General features: G+C 41.3%; 2 protein-coding genes across 2 annotated transcripts in view; both read right to left on the bottom strand.

The window, feature by feature from the left end:
• Positions 1–859, bottom strand: part of usp43a (ubiquitin specific peptidase 43a) — a gene marked incomplete at its 5' end in the record, with an annotated part of 96,922 nt that extends 96,063 nt beyond the window's left edge. The window contains one exon of the mRNA XM_083976565.1: positions 245–859. Within this exon, the coding sequence (XP_083832691.1) occupies positions 245–859 (615 nt within the window). The remainder of the gene's footprint in view (positions 1–244) is intronic.
• Positions 860–7,737: 6,878 nt separating this feature from the next.
• cfap52 (cilia and flagella associated protein 52) lies at positions 7,738–18,251 on the bottom strand (the record flags this gene model as incomplete). Its single annotated transcript, XM_083974466.1, has 14 exons — positions 7,738–7,919; positions 8,260–8,371; positions 12,426–12,528; positions 13,470–13,621; positions 14,128–14,273; positions 14,463–14,611; positions 15,757–15,927; positions 16,114–16,214; positions 16,588–16,704; positions 16,940–17,039; positions 17,197–17,325; positions 17,442–17,578; positions 17,709–17,908; positions 18,191–18,251. 14 exons carry the CDS (start codon positions 18,249–18,251, stop codon positions 7,738–7,740), a joined length of 1,860 nt encoding a protein of 619 aa, XP_083830592.1.
• Between the last annotated feature and the right edge of the window lie 950 nt (positions 18,252–19,201).

Below are 19,201 nucleotides of genomic sequence, written 5' to 3'. Positions count from 1 at the left end.
TAAAATAGCTATGAAAACACTTGTTCCCATGATACTGACAAATATTCCCAGGGGGGAAATAATGGGAAACTTCTTGGAGGAAGACTCAATAAACTCTATCAAATCATGCAAGTGGCACAATTCACATGGAAAACAGCACTGGTCACTAATTCTACAGATATTAACACATGGGAGTACAAAAAAAATGCAATTTATATATAGGCTACTCCTGTCTCCTTCCACCTCCTCCTCTCTCTGTCCTTACCTTGAACTCCACAGACAGCTGCGGCGTGTACTCCAGCGTCCACAGCGCTCGAACCAGCGACGCCAGTTGCTCGGTCACCTCTCCCCTGGCGCTGTGCGGCTCCTCTCCTCTCACCTCCCCGTTCACCCTTCCCTGGCACAAATCCGATCTGTACTGCTCCAGCCCGAGGTACTCGGCCAGCAGGTCCGTGTTGCTGAGGCACTGAACCACGGCGTTCATGAAACAGGTGTTGCCGTGGTTCTTCAGTCCCAACACCCCGGGGGTCTTGTCGCCGTAGCACCACGACAGCCGGTCTTTCACCGAGCCGTGAGAGGAGGACGCCGTGGAGCTCTTCTTCACGGTTCCATCCCTGGAGATGTGCAAGCAGTCGTCTTTGAAACCCCCAGACGCGCTCTGCCCGAAGCCGCCGTCGTCGTCCTCTGCGTCCGGCGGTTCCGCGTCGCCAAAGTGCGCCAAAGTGCCCAAAGTTTTAAGGATCCTTCCCATGAAATTCCCGAAAGATCGCAGCGATTTCCTCCTGACAAACCTCCCGGTTTTATATTTCTTCTCTTTCCGCGTTTTGGATTTGGGTTTCATGGGTTGTTTTCTTACCTTGCTTTCCTTGCGGGTATCCATGGCTCTATTGACTTACTGGGACCGAGAGAGAATGAAACAGGCTGTGTGTAGTCGCACCTGTCTGCCAGGCTGTCTACTCCTCCTCCTCCTCCTCCCCCTCCTCCTGCTCTTTCCTTCTCTCCACAGACCTTACCGCTGTGGTGGCACCGATGCGGTGCCAATAAGGCACATGATTACTGACTTCATTCCCCTGACATCCTGCTAATTTTGCCCGGTACGTTGTTTTCGGCAGTCTGCGCGTTTAGATGAGTGTCGCTCTCTCCAGGAACTACAGAGATGAGCTGCTTCCCTCCCTCCACATAGCAGGTTCAATTACACTTCCTCATCTATGGCTCTCAGCGCTGGAACTCTCACTACCACTCTACCTCCCTCCCTCACTCTGCCTCTCTCCCCTGTGTCTATGAAGCCACCACGAATAACTCTAGTTTGGAGGATCGTCTCATAAGGCCCGCCCCTCAGACATGAATTTGATTTACCTGGATTACCACACTTATAGTATGTCACAGGCAGTGTTGGGGAGTAACGAATTACATGTAACGCCGTTACGTAATTTAATTACAAAATTTACGTAATTGTAATCAGTTACATTACTGTGGGAAAATGTGTAATTAAATTACAGTTGCTTTTATAAATTTCTATGATTACAGTTTTAGTTACATTTGAAAAATCATCGGAAAAACTCGGGTTTATCAAAATAGTTTTTTCATGTCAACGTCCTCCTTTCAAAGCCGCAAGTTGGATACTGACACGGAAGAGCCAAATGTCTGACCCGCGATGATCCACACTGGCACTGTTGCACCTCTCCTAAATAAATGTGAAAGATGTACCGCGCAATGGAGAAATAAAAAAGGAACATATTAGGCTACCGCGCGCACACTTGATGATCCGCCGGTCGTCTGAGTGAAATATCCAAGTAAGCAAGTCAGATAATTAATGACATGGCCCGCACCAAAAGGTGGCAAAGTGACTGGACGGATGAGTTTTGTTTTATTTTACCGGACCATGCCGACGCTGAGAGGGACAGAGGGACAGCTGATGCTCTCTCTCTCTCTCTCTCTCTCTCTCCCTCTCTCTCTCCCTCTGTCTCTCTGTGCACGTATGTGACTTACTCGGTCTCCGCTGGCCCTTGTTGAGGTGAAGGGTTGTACAGATGCTGCTGCTATTTGTGGACATTTTGCAGATGGGTTTAAACATCTGCACTAATGGTATGGATGTCATGCATAGCTGTGTGCCTCTTGCTATACTATAGGCTAATAATTGCTTGTTGCTGTGAATATCATAAGGGAACACTGGTGTGGTGCAAAGAGTGTTTGCCAGCGGAGAAGATGTTGTTGACATCTAAACTGTCCATGTCGAATCTGAAGAGTTACAGCTATACCCTTACCCTTATGTGTCTATAGGCCTAATGTAAAGTATACAGCTGTTCTCACAGTAAAAAGAGGTATCTTGTGGAGTCTATTATTAGCTATATTGTCTTTATGTTGTCTTAAAGCAGAAGTAAGCGATCCGGTCATTTTCGCTAATGCTGCGTTCCAGGTAGGCTTTTGAAATCGTAAATTACAGCTTCAAGTCACAACTTACGACTTTGTAGCATTCCAGGCAACCCACTCGTGTTTTTCCGACCTGTTTTACCTGTGAAAGTCACTATAACGGCCACTCGTAACTTCTGACCCGTGAACTCGTACCAGATCGAACTGGTACCACTTCACAGGTCGGAGTTACGAGTTTCTTTGAACGCACCATAACAGTCCTCGTCCCTACGTCACCACATTCAGGTCCATCCCTTGGCTGCACACACATTTTATCCTCATTGGATAAAAACTGTAGGATACGATAAATGTTTTCTCCTCGGCTCAGAGCAGAGCAGAGGGACTGAGAGACCCGTGTTTTGGTCCAAACACTCTATGTAAGTGATTGCTGTCGGAAGATATAACTATTTAAGACTTATATTAACCCTCTACTGCACACATTCTGGTGATGCATGATAAAAAATACTCCACACCATTTTTGAGTTAATTTGGGGACATTTTATTGAAAAAAAAAAAATATATATATTTGGACACCCCCCTTTCCAAAATATTTTTCTGTTGCCTGAGGGCAACGTTGTGCGCTAATGGTACACAATCGCAGAGAATATAACTAATTTACATAACATGAGACAATGCTTAGAAAGCAGTACAACATAATATTTAAAAATAATAAACAACCATTTCATAAAAAGAACACTTCTGATACACATAACATTGTGTAAATATCATCAATATCATGTACGCCTATCTAGACTGAAAGAGGCTAAACAAAAAACAGAAACTTCATGAACCGTGTAGTAAGGCAGATTACACATTACACTCTCTTCTCATACATCAATTTCTTGACCTACCCTTCTACACTTTCTTCACATACCTCCATTTCTTCACCTTCCCTTCTCCTCATCCATGAATGGCCAGTGGGAGGTTTTGTCTGAGCGCATTTCATTCAATGTGAAACTTCACAAAACAGTTACTCTGTGTAGTAAAGCAGAGGTGCACATCACATTTTCTGCACATGACCTTTGGTGTTCCTGGACACCCAGGGACCCTGCACCTTCCCTTCTTTTCAGACATCACTGGCCAGTGGGATGTTTTGTCTAAGCGGATGTTTTGGTTGGGGATGGGAGCCGTGGGTCCCTGCTTTTTCTTCTTTGCCTCGAGCTGCTGAGAAACTCCACCACTGGGTCGTCCTCTCTTCCTTCCATCCTTTTGGTACTTGCACAGACTATGTGCAATCTGTGACTTGAAGGCGTAAAGCCGCATGTGGTCACGTTTTGTCATTCCATTGTCGGTACAATCCCTCCTGTACATGAGCCAACATGTCACCACCACCATGTCTATGAAGTGAAAGACAAGACGGTGGTACCACTTTTTTGATCTGATGTTTGTGCGGTATAAGGATATCAGAGAGTCCAACAAGTCAACACCTCCCATGTATTGATTATATGTGGACACGACTGCAGGGCATGGGACCTTGATGACTTGTTTTTGCTGCTTGTCCCATCTGTCAACCTCGCATACAGGGTGGGCACCTATGTAGCTACTCAGGAGGGTGACTGACCTGTTGTCACGCCATTTGACTGCATGCAGCTCAGTACTTCCAACACGAGCAGTTTTTTCCTGGAAGGATCCACGCCCTGATTTTTTCAGGTCATCATCTTTCACCATACAACTGCCTGGCAAGCGATTCAAGCGCACCGTACCCACACAGTGAATGCCTTGGTGGGCCAACACAAGCATCAATGGGACAGAGCTAAACCAGTTGTCAAAGAACAATTTGAAATTTCTGTTCTTTGGAATTGTTGCTGCCAGGCGCAGTACCACATTTCCACTTTTTCCTATATCTGGAAGCTCAGGTGGATGGACGGATTTTCCCACATAAATCTCAAGATTGTGTGGAATGCCATCTGATCCAGCAAGGATCAGTATTTTGTACCCCCATTTCTTCGGTTTGTTGGGTAGGTACTGCTTTAGTCCACTTTTGCCTTTAAAGGGAACCATTTGTTCATCCACACACAAGGTCTCCAGCATTGGAATATCTTTCAGCTTAGGTATGATGTGATCCAGGAGAGGCCTGATCTTGTAGAGCTCATCATAGTTTTCCATGTCTCGTGTGGGCTGACGGCTATTGTCATTGAAATGCAGACATTTTTTGATGGCCTCCCACCGTGCAAGAGGCATTACATCAGCAACATGTGCAATACGGCTACTGTGGCTCCAAAACATACGGGTGGCTGGGAGACCAAAAAGTGACATGTGCAGCACTGTACCAAAGAACTGTTCAAGTTCTTCAACTGTGAGGTTGAGGGGCTTGGTAGGATTGACCTGGACACTGTACAGGTTTGTCTCATTGACAGTGTGCTCAAGGATCTCATCAGAAAAAAAACATTTGAAATAGTGGTAAGGAGACTGAATATCACCGGGTGGAGGAGGAATGTCTGTCCATTCAGGATGTTCTGGTGGAGTAGCTGAATGAAATGTTCTCCATCGAGGTTTTTGGAAGTAATCTTCAGGAGGCTCTTCATCATTCGGGTCTTTCTCTTCTTCCTCTTCCTCTTCATCCTCGCTTTCTCCATCTTGAAAGGTTATAGAGATATTAAATTATTAAGAAATTGTTTTTAATATTACCTTTAATAACACAATATGAAGACTACAGCTTGATATCTCGAACCTCATCTCAACTAACACAGTTCCCTTCCACAATGTAAAAATGAGATCAATAATAAACAGAAACAATATTTTATGCCCTATTTTTTCACTTCTGCTCAAACCTTGCTGTGGAGTCCAGTCCTCATCATTGTCACTGCTTTCTATCTCACTGTCCTCACTTTCTGGTGGGATTTCCCTTATGTGCTGGTTCCTCACTTTCCCTCCATAAAACTGTCTTACGTCCATGTTGGCTGTCGAAATGTGTGAAAATTAGTTATTCCCAGTAAACAAATTGGTTAAAACACATATTTAGAACTAAAACTCTTCACACAAACATGTAATAATGTGATTACCCCTCCAAAACAATGTTCACACATACACTTTTAAAAATTACCCCTTAGTGCACAACGTTGCCCTCGGGCAACAAATAGAAAAACTGTATTTCTGAAGAAACTAAATGAAAAAAACTTCATAAAACCTGACAAAAGGCTTATTTACACCTTTATGCATGCTAACATATTTTTTATTTGCAGTTTATATCAGTCTAAATAAGTTTAGTAGTACAAAAGATCTTACCTTTTTCTCAGACCATGTGCTGTGATGGCCGCATGTCAGAAAAGAGCTTCCCGCCTCCAAATGATGCATCACAGTGACTCCCACTCCTCATTGGATTATTCTTAGATAGTTCTTTGACTAATCTGATTGGTTTTTACAATTTAAAGAAACTTGTATTGGACATGGGGCCTAAGAAAACTTTGCGTTGCCTGAGGGCAACGCTGTGCGGTAGAGGGTTAACACAAATATATCACTTACTTCTGCTTTAAGTACTGCTGAAAGGTTAACCGTTAGGTCTGAAAGTGTGAAAATGGTTAAAAGTTGAGAGCATTCATTGAAAATTAAGAAAAGTAATTAAAATGTAATCAAATGTAATTAGTTACATTACTTTGATGAAGTAATTGAAATAGTTACACTACTATTACATTTTCAACAGGGTAACTTGTAACTGTAACCAACTACATTTCCAAAGTAATCTTCCCAACACTGGTCACAGGTGTATAAGGTCAGCAGAACATGTTTCAGACTGTCCAACTGGGACTCAAACTTTACATTATTATCGGAGAAACAAGGAAGTTGTGGTGTCACGCAGCCTTAAACTGCCCCCTGTAGGACCAATCACAACACCACCTTATACTGTAGCAACCTCAGGGGTTGTCAAAGGAACTATCTCTGACATTTGTTGGATATGGAGTGATAGCAAGACCATGGCCACATTAAACACACAATGCCACCTATAAAACAAGCACAGTCCGAACGAGAATGTGTTGTGGTTAACACAATAGTGTCTGCTTCACATATTATGTTTTTGTTGCTCCTAAAGAGACAATGTATTCTGAAACTAAAACACCTTGTCTACAACACACCAGAATTTACAGTCAGATGTATCCCATAAATAGTCTGTCCACTGCCTCCATGGACATTTTAATGCAAGTGCGACTCCTACACCCTGGAAGCTCCAAAAAGTGAGTGAAATGGATATCACAGATACAGAAGCATATGTAACGCACAGTCCTGGATTTCAAAAGGGACCCGGCATCTTTTGTGCTATATTCAGATTCTAATCATCTGAAGCTTAATTTCACAGCTCACCAGTACTAAAGATTGGATTTAGTGGGCCAGATGTGCTGATTTATTGAAATAGATAGTCAGGGCCTCATCCAATATTTCCATTACATCCCTGATGGTATTATCCCAGCATTGTTAGGAAACACGTACACATGGTAGCCTACACAGTGAAACAAACTCTGTTCTGTTCTGTGTAAAACTGTGACTTCATTTCTTGTACTGTGTCCTCTGTTCATTACCAAGGTGGAAAAGGGCAAGGGCAGGGATGCTCAATTTTACTGATCCAGGGATGTTTTTGCTGACTATAGGTTTATACTGCAGGGTTGTTATTTTACTGGGGGGCGAAGCAGGGGTGAGTTATTAATTATTCAGATTAGCCATTTGAAGAACAGCGAGGAGAATGGGTTCAGATCAGACAGAGTCAGAGAAGCTTTCTGCTGCATGCTACCTCCCCTCTTTAACCAGTATCCTTCAGGGGATCGCTGTTGATAGAGTATCTGACAGCAGCCGTGTGTTTAAGAGCCAAGAAACTAGGTCTCCTCTTTGTCTCTACTGTAGCAGACGGATTAAATATACATTTATTGTTCTGTATACCTAATTTTTTTTTTTAACATATTCTAGGTTTAATTGGCATTGCGGGAGTATATGTTGTAAACAATTAACTCTCCTGCTCTCAAAACATCTAAAGAAGTACATGGTAATGCAGACTCGTGTGAAAAATATAGTTTCTTGGGGTTTGATGTGTAACTTTCTGTTCGTTCAAGGTGTCATTTTAGTGATTTCCCATCTGGTCAACTCCTGGGGAAATAACCACATAAGAAAATACAGCGCTTAAGAAGTGTCATCTTTTCACTTATGTCTATGATATCCTTTTGCTGCCGAAAGGTAACAACTGTATCTATTCACTGAAGCTTCATCAGATTACATTTATTGACATTTACATTTATTTTTATTTCATTTCATTTCCTTCCGTCAGTATGGAAACATTGTCTTCAATGTTAATGTAAGATTACTGAAATCTCATGAGTCAGAAGAGAGATAAGGGAGGAGTTGGAAATTAATTTCAGGAGTGTAAAATTATGAGAAAGATGGATGAGGGAACCTCCACCGTAGAATAGCTCCATCTGCACTGGTGCTGACTAAGATGCGGTTGTTGGAGCAGATCTTGATGCTGGTGATACTGCCACCATGAGCCATCCCTATGTGGGTCACTACACCTCCCATGTAGTCCCACACCTTCACTAGTTTGTCATCTCCACCTGCCAGGAAAAGGTGAAAAATGCAACAATACAGTTAGAGAAATCTTAGCAGAGCATGCATTGGGCCAAGGCTCTGAAGAGTTGAAGACACTCACGCGTAGCAAAGCATACATTTCTGTCACTAAAAAGTCCTGTTTGAAATAATTATATATACAAAAAAGATAATGTGTCATCTGAATAACACCATCATCACCAAAAAAACAGGGTTAGTTGCAATCTTTATGATGAATGATCATATATCAAAGAAATTCTCTCTCACTTTTGGTTGAATAATATTGATGGGGAAAATCACAAAAAAAGATCTGGGTTATCAAGTGGCGGATCGCATAATGGGCCATACCTGTCACAAAATATTTGCCGTCCTGTGAGATGTGCAAGCCGTTGATGGCCCCAGACGGTGAGGCTTCCACTTCTCTGATGGCAGAGCCGTCATACACATCCCAGTAGACCACCTGAGAAAGACAATAACACACAAAGCAACATAATGTAGTTGCAGATGCTGCACGTTCATCATTGGTTTTGTTTGTGGAAGACACAGTGTCAAGAGGGAGAGAGACACACATGGTACAGTCATGCTGATATTGTGGAGCCTCCTTTCTTTACTCATAGATGAGGTGATAATACTTCATTATACATATTCTGTAATATGCAATATGTGACCTCGAGCTATTACCTTTACTGTGTTATTATTCTTACTCTGTGAGTTAATGAGCAGGTCTATGGTTAGATTCTATGAACCTGTCACACACCACGCCTGAAACTACTGTTTGCTGATTTAAATGAGATATAATCATCTCAAGGGCCTAACAACTGCCGAGGTATCAAGTCTCACAAAAGGCACTTGTTAGCTATAGTTATTTATAGCAGACACTGCAGAAACATCACAGTGCCACACATCAACAAGGGCTCTTTGTAGTTATTTATATGACCACGTTGATAGGATCTTAAAAGCACGGTAAATGAGGGGCCAGATGGATCAGATCATTAAAATCTATCTGAGGTGTCCCGTGTGAACGAGTCTCTAATAAAGTTTAGTGGCACACTTTGTCACTGATCTCAGTCCCTGTGTGTGCTTTAAAGGCCAGGAAGCCATTACAAAGTTAGAAAACACAGAATAAACAGATTGGAAACAGTCCATCAAGTGTTAAAGGCACTACACACCAAATTTAAAAATCCAATGATTGGAAAATCTATACATAGCCTGACGATGATGATGCCAATACAAAGTATTCAGAAGTTTGCTCTCGACTTAACTTGAATTAAAGTATATGGAGCATGATATATGGTGTAAAAGGAAAAGTTCATGTTACATGGAGCTGCTCGGAATAAACCTAACATTTATGATAATGGCATCTGAGACAGGATATCATTTCTCTGCACAGACCCATGTCTGTAATGCATTACAGGAGTAAAAATGTCTCCCACAGACATATCAAATATCATTGGTTATTTTGGAGTGAGGGAGGAACAAAAGTCTCAGCAAAGAAAAAAAATGTTATTCATAGTTTCAGAGCTGCAAAGTGATTCTCAAAGCAATAAGCTGCCCTTTTAAGCTGCAGGAACATTTCTGTGGGGGTCACTTGAGTCTACAGTGTTGCTTTGTATAAGATTGGCTTATTCAGATAAAATGGCTTGCTTATATTAATATTTCCACAAAATAACATTGCAAAAGATAACGGCAGAAAACACCAGAGGGGAAACTGGCTCATTATGAACCCCAAATAGTCTGAATGTAAAGCTAACAGCTGCACAGATTATGCAGTCATCCAGCTGAGGTGTCTGAGTTTGCCAACATCAGACCATTTAAGCAATTTTTACAGCAAACACCAAACAAGTTGCACCTCCAAAAAAACAAGTAGATTCTCTTAGCATATATGAAAACAATAGTGTTCTGTATATCTTCGTGTGACAAGACTTAGTGCGACCTCCCTATTCTTCTCCATGTCGTCTTCCATCTCTTCGCCACAGTCACGACCTCTCTCTTCTTCCTCATCCCGTTTCAGCAGCTTATTAGAGACTCCCACCTGTGTGAGTTGTCTTGGCCCATCTGTGTTCCCTCCCCCTCAGCCAGGGAAACTGGTCCACAGCCATGACATTGGGCCATCGAGTAAATTAATTATATGTGGCAAGCAACAGCAGGTCAGAGATGTCGGGCCCACTGTTGATACTGTACGACTTGTAACCAAGGAAGACCTGAGTGCAGCCGCCCCAGCAAGAGAAACTGCATCATTAAGGCTCTCCGTTAACAGATGGTAAAACCTGAGAGTGCAATAGGAGAACTTTTAGGAACTCCTGAACCCAACAAACATGAACTCTGAAGGAGACAGATCCTGAAGACTCAGGAGAAGCCTTGCTCCTATCCCTATCAGAGGAGAGGTGGGCAAGGTGCCTGGTGTGAGTGAGACTTGCCCTGTGGTACTAAAGCCTCTGGACATTGTAGGGCTGTCTTGACTGATGCAACCCTGGAAACATATTTCTGATAGGTGTTGGCCTCTGCCAGGGTTGTCCCTTGTCTAAACTGTGTGATTGTCATGGACAGGGTTTCAAAGGGGAAGCCATAGGGAGGAGGATCACATCCAGGTTTGGCTGCGTCCCAACTCCCTCCCTTCCAATAGCAGACGATGTGGTATACTGTTGGCTTTGCCTGAGGGTGTAAAGAGAGTGTGAAGTGTTTGGGATGAGGGCCAGCACATCCAAGTCTCCAGGACATCGAAAGTAGTTACGATGCTTCCTTGGTGTCTTCCATTGGAGGTTCCCCGGGGCACGTCCGACTGGTAGGAAGCCTCAGGCTAGACCCAGAGCACCTTGGAAAGATTATTATAAATCTAATCTGGCCTAGGAATGCCCCAGGATGCCCCTTCAGGAACCAAACCTCGGATAAACATCAGAAAAGGAATATATGGATAGATCCTTAAATATTCCCTCAAAATGAGCTACACAAAGTTACTCGTTATCACAGCTTATCACTAAACTCATACTGCTGCAAGGGTAGCATGGAAAGAAGAGTCATCACCTTTAACAAAGTCTTCTTTTTTAAAACAACCTCTCCCTGACCCTCCACTCCCCTTTCTCATTTTTTCATATTTCCCTTCACTCTGTCTTTCAGCTCTGTTGGTGTACTCACTCTGAATTTACTCACAGAGGCATGCTGGGGTGTGATGGAGGGTTGGGGTAAGGAGAGGAAAGAGAGAGAGCATTGGTATTTGTCCCTTCAGACAGAGCGCCTCTGTCCTGGGATGAGCAGATGGTGGATCTGGCTGGCACTTGGGTGGCATAGGCACATCCGCAGGAAGGCACGAACACCACAGCACTCTATCTCTATTCTCTAACCCCTTCCATGAATCCCTCCTTCTCTCTCTCTCTCTCTCTCTCTCTCTCTCTCTCTCTCTCTCTCTCTCTCTCTCTCTCTCTCTCTCTCTCTCTCAGCACATCCACAGTGCTGTGTTAATTAGCACAACTTGTCCTCACCTCTCAGCATGCAGAGGGGAGGCAACAATATGGGTCTAGTGTGCGACTTGGTTCAAGGAGTATGGATGAAGTGCACAATCAAAGAAACAAGCATTTCATTCTGCTAGTGTGAACTCCTGACCTTAGCTAAATATGTAGTGCAGTTGATAACATAACAGACATAAAGGGCAGAGTGTTTTTGACATAGTGACTAGCGAGCGTGTGATTGTGCAAGGCTTCAGTTTTCCTCTGTGCTGATCTGACCAGAGCGACAGGTTTTTCGTTCATGTTCAATGAGAGAAGATTATAAAAACAATAACAGCACAATGAAGACATTCAGATTATCACTGCTGTGACAATGTCAGTCTCTTTGCACCCTGAGGGATTTTCAGTCATTACAATCACTTCATTTTTCCTGTGAGGCATGACTTGCTGAGCCAAGAGTCCAAGGGAACTCTACACTAACCAACTCTAATGCCAGTGGTTACAACCAACCAAGACAAATCAGTCAAAAAAGTAAAGACACAAGGGGAGATTTCTGAGATCACTGGTACTACAGTAGGTGAAAAAGTTAAAGGAGAACTATGCAAGTCCGATCGCTTTTCCGTTGTTTTCTTCCGTTCCTCTTTAGGTGTTCAGAAATGGCCGTTTGTCCTGTTTGTCACGCCGAGTTTCCACGAACTGCCACACGAGTTTACCCGAGTAAGGAAAACGAATTTGATTGGTCGTTATCGAGTGGGCGGGATATTCAATGCCTGGGGCGAGACCGAGCTCGGTGTGTGTGTGTGTCTCAGACGTTTGATTGACGGATGACGGATCCAATATCAGTGGCTGATGAATTGTGAGCAGGCTGACGTATAATCCGTGTGCCTGCATTATCCAATGTGAAAAAAAATACCACACTTTCATCCCGGATTTACTCAAAAAAAGAATTTTGCACAAAGTTTGGCCTACATCGTCTGATAGATGAGTTATTACACTAATGTTAGGACCCACAGTGGGCTCAAATTCAATTTTCTTTTCTGTACAGCTTTAAGTATTGGTGAATTCAAAACATACCTTTCTGTCAGTGCCACTGGTAATGACCTGGTATTCATCAGAGTGGTAGCACACCGTCCTGAACAGTGTGTTAGCAATCACCATCTGAAGACTCACAAATCTCCTACAGGAGGAGACAGAGGAGAGGAAATAAGAGAGGAGAGAAAGTTTCACAGGTGCACCAAAGACCTTGTAAATATGAAAAATATGAGCTGGAGGTGCTCTCATTGCCCAGGTGCAGTTTACTGCAATAATCTTTTTTTTTATTTCAAGAAAATAAAGTCTCATGGGGCAATCTGTATAATGTAATAAACCACAAAAAACGATTGAATGCACTGCGCACTCATGTGCAATCAAACATGTACACACAGGGTGCCAATATAGATTAATTTAGGCTCTTGTTTAGTATTCTTTTCAGCATCTGATTATTAGTAATCTTACCATTAAAGGAAATCCAAGCTACCCTTTAATCCACAGATTTATTCACTGAAGAGGATAGACAGTTAAAAAGCACGACCACCGTCAGAGTTTTTAAAGGTTTTATTCTCCTCACAGAAGAAACCAAAGGATTAAAAGATTTTAAGCTTTCTTTATAAAGAATGCACTGGATTTCTTTTTATTCCTTCAGTACTAGCCAGACACCAAGTGTTTCTCTTTCATTACATCTCAGACCGCAAGACAGAGCTCTCTACATTCCACTGCCATTTTCTGTCTGGTGGCTACGCAAAGCATGTCATCAGCAATTATGAACAGTATTTTTCTGTTGGATTAATGTGATTATTTAATGTTTTGAGTCAAAAAGGATTCAATTCACCTGCTCTCAGCAAAACAAAACCAGTCCAGAGTCAGAAAAGTCAAATCTATGATTTATTCACCTTGAGGTTGTGGGCTGAATTAGATAATGAAGTAGAAGTGAGACACTCACAAGAGAAAATGTTTTCATTAATCATACAAAAAATCTGGCTAAACACCGTATGTTTGCAGTGTGAAATGTGTGTGTTTATGTTCTCGCCTTGTGCTCTGGAGTTCACAGAAAGTGTTTGGGTATGCAGATGGGCTACTCACACTATGTCCCAGATGATGCAGGCACCATCAGCGCTGGCCGAAACACACTCTTTGTCATCACTCTTGATTTTAATAGAGGTAACAGTGGCTTTGTGCTCTTTCATGGTCTTCAGCAGCCGATGGCCACTTGGCAGCAGCTCCCACACACGCACCTACAACAGGTGAGCCCAAAGTCATTGAGCCTCACAGAACACTCTCTCATATTCTTTTCAGCGATTTTCAATGCAATCGTGTAATTATGGAGACAAAGTTCTTCCACAGTATGCAGTATTTAAACCTGCCAAACAGCAGTTGTTAAATACACAAGTCATCACTTTGCTCTTCTTATATTATCAGTTATGAAATTGGTTGGATGGGTACAAATAGGCAGGATGGGTAATATTAGGTAGGATTGGCAACAGTCAGTTTCTGTGTGTATAGATTCTTTAGATGACAAACAGTCCAGAAAAGTGTGTGTTGTGTAGCCAACTGTTTACTACACTTGGAGACTGCTTGTACACTCGCGGACATCTTGCAAAAATTGGGGGGCACTGGTATTATGGTATTAATATTATGATGGTAGAATTTCAATGTGTTGCTTTGTCTTCCTTAAAGAGGACACTGAACACTGCTCCATTTTTAAACATGTGCAGGTTTGAGGTGTATCATGTCAGCTGACCTGTCCCTCTCCTCCTCCACTGATGATTCTCTTGCAGCTCCTAGTGCCAGCGATGGCTGTCACACCCTTACTGTGCGCATGGTGAATGACGAGCATTAGCTGACCACTTTCCGGTGCAAATACACGAATCTTACCATCATCCCAGGCTGAAAGAGAGAGAAATCAATTTAAAATAATTTTAGTGAAAGTTGGTAACTTAAAAAAAAGTATTGCTGGTTCACACATTACACCAATGGAGAAATGCAATTATGATCAAACTACAGTTTGCACTAAGAATAAAAAAACTGCTCTTTTGTTGAAAGACTGTTTAGCAGACATCTCTCCCTGACACTCACCACTGATGATGCTGTGTCCATCAGCCATGAAGTCCAGGGAATTGCAGGTCATGTTAGGTACAGTTATCCGCAGCAGCTCTTTGGGCTTGTCTTTGTGCCATAACCTGATGTCCTCCTCAGAGCAGGTTGCAAATAATTCAGAAGTTCCACTAGTCAAGATACAAAACCAAAAAATGCCTATTAATAATGATAATAACCACGTTTTATAAAATTATGCAACACGAGTTGAAAGCAACTATAAGTGTCCATATAATTATTTACAATATCATTTTGCATTCAATAGATTATCCAAGTGTATGATAGATTTAAAAAGCAGTATGTTTTTTCTGAGCTTATAATAAGAGTAACATAGATGAGCATGAAAATGTCACCCTCTAGTGAGCACTATGGGGTACTGAAGTCATGCAATATGAAATATATATGGACTACACACTCTACAGGTTCAAAAATGATCACTTCCAATGTTCATATAAAATTAGGAAAGCCCATCGGCAAAAACACACCACCTGTTTTTATAATACATTACTCAGAAAAGGAAGCATTTGCGATTAGGAAGAAAGCACAGGAAACGCCAGCGAGCAAACATGGTATTACAACATGCTGACTGGCTGAATTACATGTTGTTGTAATTGCTGTTATTAAAATGAAAAACTGTCTGTCACTGTCAGAATCTAAATTCAAAGCAATCCAATACACAAGATGGACATAAACACGTTTGCTAGGCTGTAGCCTGTTTTCAGGTGCCACCTCCACCTCATACTATTAAGCCTGGGAAGATTTGAAATGCATTGATGGTTTGGTTTGGTTTGACAAAAAGATTGAAAATATTGAATCAGAGAATAGATGCTAATTCAAACTTGAATCATCCTATACATGACTGAACTGATATTTTACCTCATATATTACTGTTAAATATTTCCTTGATGTTACGTAGGGACTGGGCAAAATGCTCTCATGACTTCAACAAAATAGTTTATCTCCAAAATGTAGTAGAAAACAAGACAAGAGTTTAAACTTTGTATCATCATAAACGCTGTGCCTCTATCTGTTTTACCTCTAAAGCAAATAAATTATTTTACAGCAAGATGGAGTGTAATCCGTCTTAATTTCATTTCTCAGATATACACTGGTATGCAACAGTTTGGGCACCACTGATCAAAATTTCTGTTAATGTGAACAGTTAAGCAAGTGAAAGATTAAATGATCTCCAAAAGGCATAAAGTTAATCCATTTAAAGTCATCAGTGACTGATGACTTAAAATCTCTCTCTCTGAAATGTCTGTGTCCCACTTACAAAACGATGGCTACGTCCTTGACAGCACTGCTGTGACTGGTGGATATGAGTTCAGCTTTGAAGTCCATGGAAATGAAGCAGTATATCTGAGCAGCCTCTGTTCCAACAAAGAATTCTTGACTGTCTCCCCTTATAGCAATAGATGTCACACCTTTTTCCAGCTGGATTTCCCTAATGCAAGACAAGAAAAAGATAAAAGAGGGAATAATAGGCACTGTAAAATGAGCATAGAAAAATGTGCTTACATTTACACTGTTAGCCTGGATTAGTATTCATAGTGGGCAAAAAAAAACTTGTGAACTGTTTACATGATGCATTGTTACCAAATTGCACCAATGATGCCATTGTAGGACTTACTGAAGAGTTTTGAAGTTAGACTTGGAACACAGAGCAAAGGTGCCAGATCCAGAACCAACAAGCAGATCCCCAGACTTCAGTATCCTTAGCACATTGACACCCTGGATAGAAAAGGCATCCATTTTTAATTACTGACATACAAAGTTACTATATATACAACTCCTAGGGATAATGCATGCAGAATCCTCTATCTACAAAGATCTGGTGAGATTTGTCAGATGTTTATAAGCCATCTGATTTATGTACAGGTAAGTATCATATAATCATAAATCTGCCGCACTTCAAATTTAGTATCTGAATAGTAGTGAATGTACGTACATCTGCCCAAAAGGAGAACTTACAGTTGCAGATAAAATTAAATAGATTAGCCCCTACATTAATTCCCATCAAGAATATATCAGCTCTATATAGACTAACAGGGAGAGTGCAAGTGAGCTGAAATTACCCTCACAGCACCCAATTAAGTTGACCTACCTGACTGTATTTGTTTTTAACTGGACCACAGTCACTCAGAAGCCCAGTCTTCATGTTGATTTTCATGATGTCTCCACTGGTAGTGCCACAGAAAATTAGCTTATCATCCTCTGAGATCTGTGTAATATGACATATGAAAAAAAGAAAAAGAAAAAAACAATCAAGCTATTTTCACATCTTTTGGCCCTACAAGCACACAACTACTAGTAATGTTCATAGCGTTGTATCTCCTCAACTGCTTGTACCACCAGTTGTTTGTTCACTTTTGACAAGTCATTTTGTAAACCTCAGATGGATTTCAAAACAAAATGGCATACTAATTAAATGAGCTGAATAAACAAGCTGCTTGTACCTCTAAACATTTCACAATCCTCTTCAGCTTTCCTGTCTGACACTCCGTGGGTCTGATCTTCCTGTTGGGGAGGTCCAGCTCCCAGACTCGCAATGTTCCACTGGCCAAAAAAAGTCAAATAATATTGCAAATGACAGTGCTAGAGACATAGACATACTTATGTGCCTTTATTTTTATTTTATAAATTTGCTTTTAAGTCTTTTAATAATGTAAAATGTGTGTTCATGGATTGCACTGTTCCAAGACCAGTCACTCACCTCCCAGCAGTAACAAAGATGTTGTCATTTGTGTTTGAGTACTCCAAAGTGAGGCAGTGTCCAGCACTGTGAGCTGAAGCTGGGCTCCCACAAATGGCTTGCTTGGTCTCAATATTCCATATGACTACACTAAAAACACACAGAAGACATACCGTATATTTTATAAGAGAGTATACTGAGGGAATTTACATCATGCATGTTTCCCTCCGAATACAAACACAACTTATAGCACCAACAAACCTCACCTGCCATCATCCTGACCTCCAAGTGACACTAGGTATTTTTCATTGGGAGAGAAGGCCAGTGCCTCTACTTTTGCCTTGTGAAGCAACAGCTGGGCATAGATTGTTCGCTGTGCATAGTCCCAGATAATTATTGTAGCCTAGAAAAAGAAACACATACACATTTGTGTTGCCATCCTGTACTTTCAATAAATTCACATGTCAGTAAATGTGGATTAAGTGCAAATGATTTAACTTTACATAGTCTATAGACGGTATATCTTTAGCTACCTTAAAGCCCATGAAGTTGACTTGTCCAGAGGCAATGTATGATCCACTTTTGGACACTGAAATGCATGATACATTGTTTGAGTGCCCGTGAAGGAACACCTGCTTGCCATCTTTGATTCTCTTCAAAATGACTGTGCATCCCAGAGGATAGATGAGGTGCTCTCCGTCTGGGTGGACTCTCAATCCAGAGGAGACATGTCCTGATGAAACCAAGAGTGACATAAAATAAGATCTACGACATGTTTTAAAGACAGAAGAGAAAGACTGTGGTCATGATGGATTGTCTCCTATATCAGATTGTGGATGAGCAGGCAGCAGTTGTGGTATTTCTATATCTTCACGACAGTTGATTCTGAACCCATTTTTAATAACTAAATTTGAACAAAACTGTCACCAAACCTACTTCTATAACCATATAAAGAGACATAGAATACACGCAATGTAGCAAAGACAATACAGTTTGAAGCAATATTTAACGTTACCGTTGAACCCGATGACAGCCTCCAGTTCAAGTTGAGACACGTTGTTAGTTTCAGAGTCCATGGCAGAAAATCTGAATAAAATGTGTCGTCTAAAAGTATATTGGCACCACACGGCGTGTTTTCATCAACAAGCGAAGTTTGCCAGAAAAACAAACGTTGGTCATCCCGTATCTATGGTTCCTCAACAAAAACACAAGACGTTACCTAGCAACACTTTGCTCAGTCACTGGTTGGTGAAATGCCCTCGCTGCCTTCACGTGCCGTCGGAAATTAAAACGCTTGCCACTTAAAAACAACTATTTGGCAAGCCAAGGGGATGAAACAAGAGGGGAAAAGTATTAACAAATACAAACCCGAGACACGTTTTGGTGTCTGTAAAGTAAAAAAAAAAAAAAAAAAAAAACTAAGTTTGAGTGAAAAATTATTCTATCAGGCAACAAATGGCAGAGTGGGTTGCGGCACAATAATAGCCTAATTAAAAGAAAAAAGCACATACAAAAAACTTAAATAGCTTTTCTTGCTGTAGCTATTACAATGCAGTGTGTCTGTTTATTTACAGGAAGCTACTATTGACTTTGTAGTAACAACACAGTCAGTGGATTACATCAATTAGACATATTTGGTATGAATTTTTATATAAATGTAAAAAAGCTGAAAATAACTTTTATGTTAGTTTTAATGATACACAGATCCCACCAGAAGACAAACTGTTGATGCACTCTACAGTACAAATCACCAAAAGCCACAGCAATCAGTAATCTCTCCACAGGTGCAAGGTAATAATACTCCTGCAACGACAAGCGTAGCAACTGATAGGACTCCTCTACATATCATTAACCATCCTCAGAGGGTCCACTTAAAATAATGATGAGTACAAAAAATGTGTAGTTTGACATTTAAGAGCAACTGGCTGATCAAATCAAAACAAACCCTAACATTTTGTTCTAAGACCTGCAAAGAAAAGAATCACTGCTAATATGTTTCAAAATGAACAAAATTGTTTACGTACAG

This window comes from Trachurus trachurus, assembly GCF_905171665.1.
Source record: "Trachurus trachurus genome assembly, chromosome: 1".
Lineage (NCBI taxonomy): Eukaryota > Metazoa > Chordata > Actinopteri > Carangiformes > Carangidae > Trachurus > Trachurus trachurus.
The sequence above is the reverse complement of the archived record's forward strand: the minus strand, read 5'-3'. Positions and strand labels throughout refer to the sequence as shown.